Source organism: Geotrypetes seraphini, chromosome 1 (genome assembly GCF_902459505.1).
Source record: "Geotrypetes seraphini chromosome 1, aGeoSer1.1, whole genome shotgun sequence".
In the NCBI taxonomy this organism is placed as follows: Eukaryota; Metazoa; Chordata; class Amphibia; order Gymnophiona; family Dermophiidae; genus Geotrypetes; species Geotrypetes seraphini.
This window is the reverse complement of record NC_047084.1, coordinates 167,196,868-167,209,870: the sequence shown is the minus strand read 5'-3', so window position 1 is coordinate 167,209,870 and position 13,003 is coordinate 167,196,868. Positions and strand designations below refer to the sequence as shown.

At 43.3% G+C, this 13,003-nt stretch overlaps 1 protein-coding gene across 5 annotated transcripts in view; it reads right to left on the bottom strand.

The window, feature by feature from the left end:
* The window catches only part of GLRB (glycine receptor beta), a 128,829-nt gene that overhangs the window by 94,346 nt on the left and 21,480 nt on the right, over nt 1-13,003 (bottom strand). For all 5 annotated transcript variants that reach the window (XR_004539158.1, XR_004539159.1, XR_004539162.1 and 2 more), the window contains one exon: nt 4,637-4,784. Coding sequence is in view for 1 of the 5 variants with exons in the window: in XM_033941330.1 (XP_033797221.1) it covers nt 4,637-4,752 (116 nt within the window). In the remaining 4 variants the exon portion in view is untranslated. The remainder of the gene's footprint in view (nt 1-4,636; nt 4,785-13,003) is intronic.

Sequence of the window (13,003 nt, the reverse complement as noted above, 5' to 3'; positions counted from 1 at the left end):
TTTGGGAACTGATTCTATGGCATAAATGTCTAAGAGACATTGTACCAATGTCATAAAGAGTATCTGCTACATAGCCCACCCCTTCCATAATTACGTGGGGACAGATGTACTCCTGCTCCATAGGACTGCACCTCACATGGTATGACAGGCACGTGCCACAAAGGAGGCAGCCACTGTCACTTTGATTCCCAAAGCTAGTGCTTCCTTCAGCATCACCCCTCCCTCACTAGGAAGGGAAGTGCCCTTGGTCACTTGAACTATCATGGAATCCATCTTCGGCTGAGAAAACAGCTGTTGGAATTATGGAGTCATGGGGTAAAACTTGGACACTTTTAGGGCACCTTCTGGGTGTTCCCATTGGTCATTGACTAATGAGGTGATGTCCAGATGTGCTGGAAAAAAGGCAGTCTTTGCGCTCGTGCCGCCCATGATGGATCACTGGGAGGTGGAGGGCTGCTGAGGGTCCAACTTCAACTTATACAGTGCGTCTGAAATAATATGTGAAAGTTGCAGACTTGCAAAAACAACGCACTGAGGGATTGTCACCATGACTGAGAGCAGCCATAGCCTTTCTGACCTCTGGCCGCAGACAAGGACCTTAAATCATCTAAAGACGCAGCTAAGCCTTAAGATAATAAAGGAATGGAAAGGGACTTCCAGTCCTGCTCCGATTGGTCACTGATAATTGGAACTGGCTTGTTCTCAGGTAGGGAAGGAATTCACCCTGTTCTGGTGCTGACGTGCTTGCAGAGAGAGCAGTGCTCCATAGGCCTGTAAAATGGGCTCTCCACAAGAGACTGACAAAGTCTGAAAAATCCTAAACAGGTGGCCCCAAGGACCCCCAACTGGTGTTTCTGGACCTCTGCTGCATCCATGCACTTGCGTTTTGCACCCTTGTGACTTGCGGCTTCTGAACGGGATCTCATCCCTGTTGGCTCCCACTCTGGAGGACGCTAAAGGAGACTGAGCCTGAAGCTCCCACCCTTTCCTCCTGCGTCCCGTGGCACTGGAATACATTGACTATTTGAATGGATGTTGAACTTATGTAATCAGAATTTTAAAGAAATACTTGGAACACCAAAAAACAAACACTTATCTTAAAGGCTCTCAGAGGGTCCTGACATGGACCAAGTTTCACTGTCTTCTTCAGGGAACTCAATAAATTTCTTGTTTAGGTGTTTGTTGATCCCTATCAATGGGCTGGTTTCACAATTCTCTGTGTGTTCAATTGCCAATTCCCAGTCTCCGTCATGAAACTGGTTGCAAAGTTTCCTGAATTCTTTCACTGCTTCAGAGTTTCAACCGTCTTCAGCCTTTAAGATAAATGTGTTTAACATAAGCACAACATCCATTCACATATTTGGTGATTGGATCACGAATCCTTCAATGGGAATTCTATCCCTAGAAGTGCTTTGAGTCTCTGAGCATATGTATACAAAGTTGTATATGGATATTGAAAATTTCATATATCAATGAGGGATTGGCAGTTTATATTCTTAGTCCTTTTGTATATTCCCTCTTTTTCTAACAAAGGATCATCCCCCGACTCATAGTTTTTGACTTCTTCTGAATCTATGGCTGCCAGTCGAACCACTGCCAGATTGAGCCTCAACCCCCAGGACCAGGATCCAAACGCTGCAAAGAGGAAGGAGGAAAATGCAGCTGACAGCATGTGTGCTCCAAAGAAATGCAACCGGTGTCCCGTATAGCCTGCGTTAGCATTTCTGATGAAGTCAAGGAGTAAGCAAACAGTAGAGGAAAACCCCAAGCTCCAACGTTCAAGCAGGCTGACTGTGCAGGTCTCCACAGGATCCACCTGTCAGCTGAAGACCAAAGTCTGCTCCTCTCACGCAGGCTAGGCAATCACCGGAGCTTTACTGGAACATGAAGTCCTGCGTAAACTGCAAAAAACTTTGAAGAAGGGTGCCTGGTCAGTGAACCCCATGAAGAGAGGAATTTTGGCATGTGGGCCTCATTAAAATGCTGTCACTATCTACAAGTGCAAATTAAAAGACATTTCTACTGAACATCTCTACTGTGTCCAACCTAAGGATGAACTTGTGGTCAGACCAAAGTTAAGTTTGCTTCTTGAGAAAGAGCACAAACTTGCAGAAGAAAGCAAGTGATATGTGTGTAAGCACATAAACAAATGTTACCAACTGCACCAACAGAAACTTTGTAACCACAAGCCACTGTTGGGTCAGCAACTGTCAACAACTGCCAGGACGCATCTGGACAAAGGACCAGACCACAGAAAACACACAAAAGACAGTAAACAACTTTCCAGATAAGGGCACAGGAATAGGGAGGCAATAAGGAAAAGGGCAGTATAGAAGTAATTTTGCACCAACTGAAATAATCCTGGATGTAGGAGTGTAGACCAAAATAAAGCCTATATATTGGGCTTCTCTTCCTGGTTTGTTCTTTAGAGACTATTCATACATTCAGACGCTGCTGGCTTCTGTTTGTATGTTCTTTCCAATTGCATTTCCAGCCTGATAATACAAGCTTGTTACTGGTATGCTTCCGATGTTATATTTTATATACTCTACTTATCAATAAAGTATTATCTGTTTTGGAAATACATTGTACGCCTTGTCTGAGTCATTCCAGTAGCTGGGATCCACGGTGAAGGGCTAGCAGCGACCTTTTAACTTGCACAAAAAAAAAAAGAAAACCTAGCAGATCAAAGTTGCTCCTGCAGGCTCGCTTGCAGAAGAAATAACTGACAGTGGCAGCAGAGAACAGGGAGGAGGTGGTGCTGAAAAGCGTGATCAGTATCTCCTGCAATGGACTTGCAGGAGTGGATGAAGACCCTTGGTTCAGCATACCATCCCTATTGCACTGGAATAAGGGAATATCTATCTCTTGCAAATTTTATGACTTGTGCTACAATTTCACATTTTGATTATTGCCAATACATTATGACTTGGTCTTCCCATAAAATACTGAAATCATTACAAGTTGCAAAGAGTACCTCTGGTGGACCAATTATGGGTTGGTTGTACTAACTTCAAACCTATTTCACCCATTCTGCTTAAGCTGTATTGGTTACCTAGTAAATAAAGGATGCATTATAAAGTCCTTCTATTTATTTTTCAAATTCTAAACAACAAAATTTCAGTTGTTTAAAAGCATCTAGTTTGCATTTTTATTAACCACCAAAAACACAGTCACAAAGTAAATGACTGCAGATAAAGACCTGAATGGTCCATCCAGTCTGCCCAACTGTACACGCTCTACAAAAAAATAATTTAAATTGTCCTTTTTCTTAGATATTTCTGGGCCAGAAACCCAGAGCTTTGCCAAATAGTGTGCTTAGGTTCCATCTACTGGAGTCTCCATTACTCCATCCCATCCTCAACTGAATGGCCATATAAGGGACACAGACCGTGCAAGTCTGCCCAGTACTGGCCTTAGTTCTTCAATATATACCCATTATTTTCTGATTAGAGATCATCCCATGCTTTTTTTTTTTTTTTTTTAAATTCTGTCACCGTTTTCCTCTCAACCACCTTCATTGGGAACGAATTCCAGGCATCCACCCTCTCCATAAAGAAGAATTTCCTAACATTACTCGAGTCTACCACCCCTCAACCTCAAATTATGTTCTCTGGATTTACTATTTTCTTTGCTCTGGAAAATATTTTGTTTTACGTTAATACCTTTCAAGCATTTGAACATCTGAATCATACCTCCCCTGCCCTTCAGAGATCAGTTGACAGACATTTTTTTAGAATTGCCATCTTTCCATGCTATACACCTGGAAGGATAACAAACGTCTATCTTTTAAGTCATCAGCCCAAAAATGTGGAATTCCTTGCTTTAAGATTTGAGAACATCAGGTTCAGTTGAAATACTGAATAAAAAAGCAGCATTTCTTTTTAAGCAAGACTTTGGAACTGTTTAATGTACAACTAAAGGATTTTATTGTCTGTGTGGTTTTAAAACCATTTTATACTTGTGTTTTAAGATTACTATGTTGTATCCTGCCTAGGATTGTAGATAAATGTTTAAAAAAAAATTATAAATGCCATTAAATTAAACTGAGCAGGAAAATTTAGGTAAACCTAAAGATCTAATTTTTACACAGTAACATTTAGCATGAAAAGGTCACTTTAGAAATAGAGGCTGAGATGATACGCTCTAGATATGTGTTAAAAACTGAACAAATTCTGATACTTTATTAACCCCCCCTTTAATTAAACTATTAGCACAGGGAGCCACGCAGAATGCTCCGCGCTGCTCCCAACACTCATGGGGGGGGGGGTGGCGATGCCGGTTCGTGAAGGGGGGGATGTGGAAGCGCACCAGTGGCCTCGGGGGTGGGGGGATCTTTTGGGGATGTGGTAGGGTGGGGTGGGGTGGGGTGGAGCAGCGCCAGCGGCCATGGGGGGGAGGTGGAACCAATCAAGCGAGTTTCCCTTACTTCCTATGGGGAAACTCGCTTTGGATATACGAGTAATTTGGTTTACGAGCATGCTTCTGGAATGAATTATGCTCGTAAACCAAGGTTCCACTGTACTTGTCATCAATTGTGTTTACAGGCAGTACACAGCCAAAAACAATGTATTCACCAGTAAAAGTTCTCATTTCATAACATCATCCACTCTGAAGAATTAAACAAATGACATACGATGGGCAAAGATACTGCTTCTTTTTCCCTTTCTTTGATGATTTTGGTTTGCAATGGCCTTCTTCAATCCACAAGGAGAAAAGAAGAAATAAAACAGCAGCCAACAAGAACTTCATTTTGGTACTTAAATCCCAGGTGATGAGAAAACCTATAACAGACAGAAACATATGTTGAATGTTAAACAATGTACTTGAGCAAGATTAAAAATATATATATATATATTGCACAAGAGAATAGTGCTGCCTGATTCGCTGATTCAAATCAGTGAATCAATTTGAATAGATTTATTTATTTATGGGTTTTCCAAGTCACTGACCAACCCTCCTCCCCGCCTACCTTTGGGCCTCCTAATGCAGGAGCAGCAGTGCTCTGGCAGCGAAAAGCCTGTCCTAACTGCTGCCTCTTGCTAGCCGTCCACTGCTGCACCTGCTTTAGGAAACCCGATATCAGAGCTCACAGTGGGGGGGGGGGGTTGTCAGTTGGGAAGTGCTACATAGGCACCAGCGCTGTGGGTACCCTCGGATCCATGATTTTAGGGGGTTCCCCAAATGCTGGCATGTTTTCCCCTTCTCCCCACCATCGTGTGGCTTCCCCCTGACCTCCTGGTCTTACTTTCAAAACTAATTAAGGCCTGCAGAGGATCCCCGGTGATGTAGCAATTCCAGCAGGCTGCAGTCAGCCTTCACTGCACATTCCCTCTACCATGGTCCATCCCAGACCAAAACAGGATGTGACATCAGAGGAGGAGGCGGGACTCCAGGAGAGGGTATTTGCAACGGAGGCTGACGGCAGCCTGATAGAATTGTTACATCAGTGGGATCCTTTGCAGGCCGTAATTATTTTTGAAAGTGAGACCGGGAGGCCAGGGGGAAGCCAGACGATGGTGGAGAGAAAGGGGGAAACATGCCAGCCTTTGGGAGACTCCCGGTGCAACTATTAAAAGTACACAGAAAGAGGAGGTAGAAATAATAGGTGTTAAAACAGAGGAGAGGGAGAGAGATGGTGGACAATGCAATGGAAGGAGGGAGGGAAAAAAAGGGAGATAAGTTGAACCCAAGGGATGGTGTGGAGGGAGGGAGGGAGGATAGAAATAATGGATGGAGGAATGGTCATTAGAGAAATGCTGGACTGTGGGGATGGAGACAAAAAAAAGGAGAGGTGCCAGACCTCCAGGGGAGGGAAGGGAAATGAAAGGGGAGGACAGAAATGGAAGGTGGATGATGAGCATGGAGAAAGAAGAAAAAATCAAATGGGCAGAAGATCCTGGCAAGTGAGTAACAGAAGACAACCAGAAACCAGAGCTTGGGACCAACATGATTTGAATAATGATCAGACAACAAAAGGTAGAAAAATAATTATATTTTCTGTTTTCTGATTACAATGTCAGATTTGAAATGTGTATCCTGTCAGAGCTGGTGTTAGATAGCGAATGTGAGCTAGGACTTAACAGAGAGGGGAAAAGTTTCTTTTTTAACACCATAACGCCAGTCTGGGTATGAGCGGGAAAAAGGGGGTGGGGTAGGTGAAGAGGCTACAAAATAAACCTGCCAGGACGTTTGGGGAAAAATTCCCCCAAAAAACACCCAATTGGGCAGGAAAATCAAATCAAAAAATTGATTCAATAGGCTGAATCAAATCAAACTTTTTTTCCCTGAATCGGGCAGCACTACAGGGGAACAATATCTTCAACAAGGTAAAAAAAAGTCTCAGAAAATGAAATCTTACTGACCTTTTCTCAAACCATCTTTAAAGTATATACAGTACAGTCTCGATTTTATGACCTTCGCTAATCTGACTCTCCAGTATACCCAACAGATACTCCACCCCACCCCCGGTGACATCATTATGTTGCCATTAAAAAGTGCACATGTTCTCTTCCTGTTTTTTTAGGGTCACATGCTGCAAAGAAGCCATGTTTGATCTAAGACCATGCTTTTCTGCATTAAGAAATCCCTGCTTTTGCAGCGAGGGAACCAATTTTGATCCAAGATGCTGCTTCTAACAATGCTTGTTTAAGCACTGGATAAGATACAGGAAGTGCTAAAGAAAATGAGCATTAAAGATGTTTTGAGCTGAGACATTCCTTTTACACTGTGGCAGCAATTTTTGGATTTGGGGCCCTGCTTTTGAAGCAAAGGAATTATTCTTCAAACTGCAATTATGCTTTTCTGCAAAGAAACCATAATTTTTGGATCTGACGCTGTAGTTTAGGATATACTGCACATAACTGTTTGAATGCATAAGGACTGTATTACCGTTCTGAGGCCTATGAACCAAACTCTGACTAGGCCAAGAACCATCTATTTAGGATAACACCATCATGGCTGACTTCCTGTAGCAGTAGACAATGGCATTCCAAGGAACATCTGTGTTGTGTCTCTGGTGTGAAACCTACAGAGTGAGATTTATACCAACACTGGTATGTGGTAATCTTGCTGACCATCTTGTAAGTACCACTAGTATCAGCTTTGATAAAGAGGGTCATCTGCAAGATTAGGGGCCTCATTATATCATCTTCAGGACAAGCATTCCTATGCAAGTTAATGACTATTACCTTGTGGCCAGTTTAGTGATCTGATTGGCAAGGACTATATGCACTATCCATGAGCCCAACAGATTCCAAAAAATTCACCATTCTCTGTTTTAAAAGTGTTTCCATTACTTTGCTTACCACAGAAGTCAGACTTACTGGCCTGTAATTCCCTACTTCTTCCTTACTTCCACTTTTGTTGAGAGGAACCACATCCGCCCTTCTCCAGTACCATTCCCGACTCTAGAGAAACACTGAAAAGGTCAGCCAGCGGAGCCACCAGAACTTCCCTAAGTTCCTTCAGCACCCTCAGATGTACATCATCTGGCCCATCACTTTGTCTACCTTTAATTTAGCTAGCTCCTCATGAACACAAGTGTCTGAAAATCGATCAGGGTCTACCACTTCTGTGGTCCTGCTTCTGGTGCTTCAGCCATGAACACAAAACAAAATATTTGTTACGCAATTCAAACTTTTCTTTAACTTTGAGTCTCACAATGTCACTTTTGAATTTCTTCCTATCACTGATATATCAAAAAAATGTCATCTCTCCATTTTACCGTGTCAAGTTATTTTTTCTTCCATTAGTATTTTTGCTTTCCTGACTACTCAACCAGCCTCTCTTAACTTTTCCAGTTATTTTTGCCCATCTTCCTTTTCCTGCAATCTTTTGTAGTTTATGAAAGCTAACCTCTTATTCCTTACCTTCTCAGCTACTACTTTTGAGAACCAAAGCAGTCTTCATTTCCTCTTACTTGCCTCACAAAAAGGTTACCATTGTTTTCCAAATAATACATATCATACCATACAGTTTCTTACATCCCGCAAAATTTTGGCAAGGATTCATTGCAGTTTACAGTAAGATTTCACAATCTATCTTTACATTTATAGTGAGATTCAAAGAACATTATTAGACATAGATCATGAGGAATACAGGGAGTGGAGATATGTCTCTAACATTTTCCTGAAATTGTAAGAGGGGAGTTGACGCAGGTATAATGGTAGGTTGTTCCATACTTTCGTCCATACTATGGGTACCTGGAATTTGAGAGTAGACTTATAGTTTTCCCGTTGAACTTGTTGTGGAGATGGAAAAGTTAGTTTAAGGTGTTGTATTGTTCTTAGAGTTATAAAAAGAGCAAAGAGCACATACCCAAAGACTTCGGAGCCGTGGGTCAGAAGCTAAAGCAGATAGGAGCACAGGTGGTCTTCTCATCGATCCTCCCAGTAAGAGACAAAGGTAAAGCCAGAGAAGAGCGTATCGAATGGACTAACGAGTGGCTTCGCGGATGGTGCATTGAGATGAACTTTGGATTCCTAGACCATGGAGAGGCGCTACAGGGACTACAGGGACCAGATGGACTCCATCTGACCAGGAGAGGTAAAAATGTATTCGGACATTGACTAGCCCGCCTACTTCGTAGGGCTTTAAACTAGGTAAGTTGGGGGAGGGTATCCACTCACATTCCAGAGCAGTAAGAAACTATCCTGAGGTGGCAAGCCACAACCACACTTCTGAGTCCAAGGTAAGTACCCATATTATACACGATAAACTGGGAGTCACACTAAATAAGAAGGGAATCTCTTCACAGGGACTTAACAAAAATAAGGTATGGAGGGCTATGTATGTTAATGCACACAGTTTGGGCAACAAAATACTGGAATTGGAGACTGAAATAAGGAACGCAGACCTAGATGTGGTGGCAATATCTGAGACCTGGTTCACGGACTCGCACGGGTGGGATATGGTTATACCGGGTTACAACCTGCTTCGTCGAGACAGAGAGGGCAAGTTAGGAGGAGGGGTAGCACTATACATTAAAGAAAGCATCAAGACTACTAGAATCACGGACGTTAGATACTCCGGGGAATCCCTCTGGATGAACCTGGCCAGAGGGAACGAAAAATGCCTATACCTTGGTGTGGTATATAGACCTCCAAGACAACAGGAAGACAAGGATATAGAACTGATCAAGGATATAGAGAACATCACTTTGCGTGGAGACACAGTTCTGCTAGGGGACTTCAACATGCCCGATGCAGATTGGAACACACTCTCTGCGACTACCTGTGGCAGCAGAAGAATATTAACCTCCATAAAGGGTGCACGACTCAAACAAATGGTACTGGAGCCCACTAGAAACCAGGCGATACTGGACCTGGTACTCACCAATGGAGACAGCGTCACAAAAGTATCGGTAGGCGATACGCTGGCCTCTAGCGACCATAACATGATATGGCTTAACCTCAAGTGGGGTTTCTCTAGATCAAATACAGTGACGAAAGTCCTCAACTTTAGAGGCACAGACTTCGAACGCATGGGAGATTTTGTCCACCGGGAGCTGCAAAACCGAGCAAACTGACAACGTGGAGAATATGTGGTCGACTCCGAGATCCACCCTGCATGAAGCAACAAATCGCTACGCAAAAACGGTCAGCAAAAGTCGGAGAAACAAAAGACCCCAGTGGTTCAGTACTGAAATTTCGGACCTCAGTAAGGAGAAGAAAAAAGCATTTATTGCTTACAAACATTTAGGAAAGCAGGAGGCAAAAGAAGACTATCAGGACAGGTCTAAAGCTGTCAAAAAGGCAGTCAGAGAGGCCAAGCTCCGAATAGAGGAGAATCTAGCGCGGAACATTAAGAAAGGGGATAAATCCGTCTTTAGGTGTATTAGTGACAGGAAAAGAAACAAAGATGGGATAGAACGACTCAGGAAATCGGATGGGAATTATGCAGAATCGGATTCCACTAAGGCCGAACTACTAAATGAATACTTCTGCTCGGTTTTCACCTGTGAGGAGCCGGGATCCGGTCCACTTTTACGGACAAGGGAAAGCCAGAAAGACCCGTTTCAAGACTTCAAGTTTACACCCAGTAGCGTCTACTGCGAACTTTCAAGACTCAAAGTAAACAAAGCCATGGGACCAGACAACCTACACCCCAGGGTGCTCAGAGAGTTGAGGGAAGTCCTGGCGGAACCATTATCTGTGCTCTTCAATCTCTCCCTAAGCACGGGAAGAGTCCCCTTGGACTGGAAAACAGCTAACGTTATTCCACTCCACAAAAAGGGCTGCAGGACAGAGACGGCGAATTACAGACCGGTAAGTCTCACATCCATAGTATGCAAACTCATGGAAACACTGATCAAACAGAAACTTGATACAATCCTGGATGAAGAAGATCTACGTGATCCCCATCAACATGGATTTACCAAAGGCAGGTCCTGCCAATCAAATCTGATTAGCTTCTTTGACTGGGTAACAAGACAACTGGATGCCGGGGAGTCCCTGGACGTAGTATATTTGGACTTCAGCAAAGCTTTTGACAGCGTCCCACACCGCAGGTTATTGAACAAGTTGAAATCGCTGGGATTAGGGGAAACACTAGCTGCATGGGTTAAGGATTGACTGAGCGGTAGACTTCAGAGAGTGATGGTAAATGGTACCCCATCCAAAACATCGAATGTGACCAGTGGAGTACCGCAGGGCTCGGTCTTGGGTCCAATCCTATTCAATATATTCGTAAGTGATATGACCCAAGGGCTCAGAGGAAAAATATCATTGTTCGCCGACGACGCCAAAGTGTGCAACATAGTAGGTAAAAGCACTATGCCTGACAATATGACACAGGACCTACTACTATTAGAACAATGGTCATCGACTTGGCAGCTTAACTTCAATGCTAAAAAATGCAAAGTGATGCACCTGGGTAAAAGAAATCTGTGCAGGACTTACACGTTAAATGGTGAGACCTTAGTTAGGACCACGGAAGAACAGGATTTAGGAGTAATCATTAGTGATGACATGAAAACTGCCAATCAAGTGGAAAAGGCTTCCTCTAAGGCAAGGCAAATGATGGGTTGTATCCGTACAGGTTTTATCAGCAGGATGAAAGAGGTCATAATGCCACTATACAGGTCCATGGTGAGACCTCATTTGGAATATTGTGTTCAATTCTGGAGACCACATTACCGGAAAGATGTGCTGAGAATGGAGTCAGTTCAGCGGATGGCCACCAGGATGGTCTCGGGGCTCAAAGATCTTCCGTATGAAGTAAGGCTGAATAAATTGCAGCTGTACTCACTTGAAGAACGAAGAGAGAGAGGGGACATGATCGAGACATTTAAATATATCAAGGGTCGTATCGAGGTGGAAGAGGATATCTTCCGTCTTATGGGACTTTCTTCCACCAGAGAGCATCCGCTGAAAATCAGGGGAGGGAAATTTCATGGTGACTCCAGAAAGTATTTCTTCACTGAGAGGGTGGTCGATCATTGGAATGAACTCCCACGGCAGGTGATTGAGACCAACAGCATGGCAGATTTCAAAAATAAATGGGATATTCATGTGGGATCGCTAACGAGGTAAGGGCAGGGAGTGGTGAGCAAAATCAAGGAGAAGGGTCACTAGAGTGGGCAGACTTGATGGGCTTTGGCCCTTTTCTGCCGTCATTTTTCTATGTTTCTATGATGTCTGATATTAGTTCATTAGAGCTCTCTCCATATATAGCCTTAAAGACCATAATCTTGAATTGAACTCTTTTTCATCAGCAGCCAGTGCAAATCTCATAGCAGAGGACCATCCTTCTTAAATTTGCTTATTCAAAAAATTAATATAACTGCTGTATTCTAGAGCAATCGCAGCCTCCTGTGTTCGCTCTCGGCGATACCTTGATACAAGGAGTTGCAATATTCCAAATATAGTAGTAAAATATGTAGCTTGAGTTACTAAAATAAAGCTAGCTTGGCTTAGGATGGATTGGATTGTTAATTATTTTGATCTGAAAAATAATTTTGACCAGGGAGTCAATCTGGTTACCAAAGTTAGATAGGAATCCATAATAACGCCTAGTATTTTTGATGTGTCCACATAATCTTTGTCAAGTATTGACAAGATTCTTTGGCTAAGCACAAGAGGAACATATCATCTGCATACGAGAATGTGTGGATGCAAGGAGAAGAAAATCTTTTCCCCAGGTTGCATACGCAGCCGTAAGCCTGAAGTCATTATGCCATTGTATAGATCCATGGTGAGGCCCCACCTGGAATACTGTGTGCAATTCTGGAGGCCGCATTACCGTAAAGATGTGCTGAGACTGGAGTCGGTCCAGAGAATGGCCACCCGGGACTCAAGGATCTCCCGTACAAGGAACGGCTGGATAAGTTGCAGCTGTACTCACTCGAGGAACGCAGAGAGAGGGGTGACATGATCGAGACATTCAAGTATCTCACAGGCCGCATCGAGGTGGAAGAAGATATCTTCTTTTTCAAGGGTCCTGCGGCAACAAGGGGGCATCCGTGGAAAATCAGGGGCGGGAAACTGCATGGAGACACCAGGAAATTCTTTTTCACTGAAAGGGTGGTTGATCGCTGGAATAGTCTTCCATTTCAGGTTATTGAGGCCAGCAGCATGCCTGATTTTAAGGCCAAATGGGATAGACACGTGGGATCTATTCACAGAGAAAGGTAGGGGAGGGTCATTGGGGTGGGCAGACTAGATGGGCCATGGCCCTTATCTGCCGTCTATTTCTATGTTTCTATGACTCTTAAATATATATTAAACAACGAAAGGGACAGAGGAGAGCCCTGTGGTATACCACAAACGGCATTCCAGTAAGAATTCAATACTGTGCATCGCCCCAAAACCATTTTGGTAACTGTGAAAAACTGTCTGGTTTAAGAAGTCTGATAGTTGTAAACTACAAGGGGTGTTCAATAATTTATCTACCCAGTATGACAAAGTAGCAAGTGTGTTGAAACAAGTCTGCGGATGTTGTGACATGTCTCAAAGTTACTCATGCACATTGGGAGAAAAGATGTCAGAAGAGTTCTCGTGTG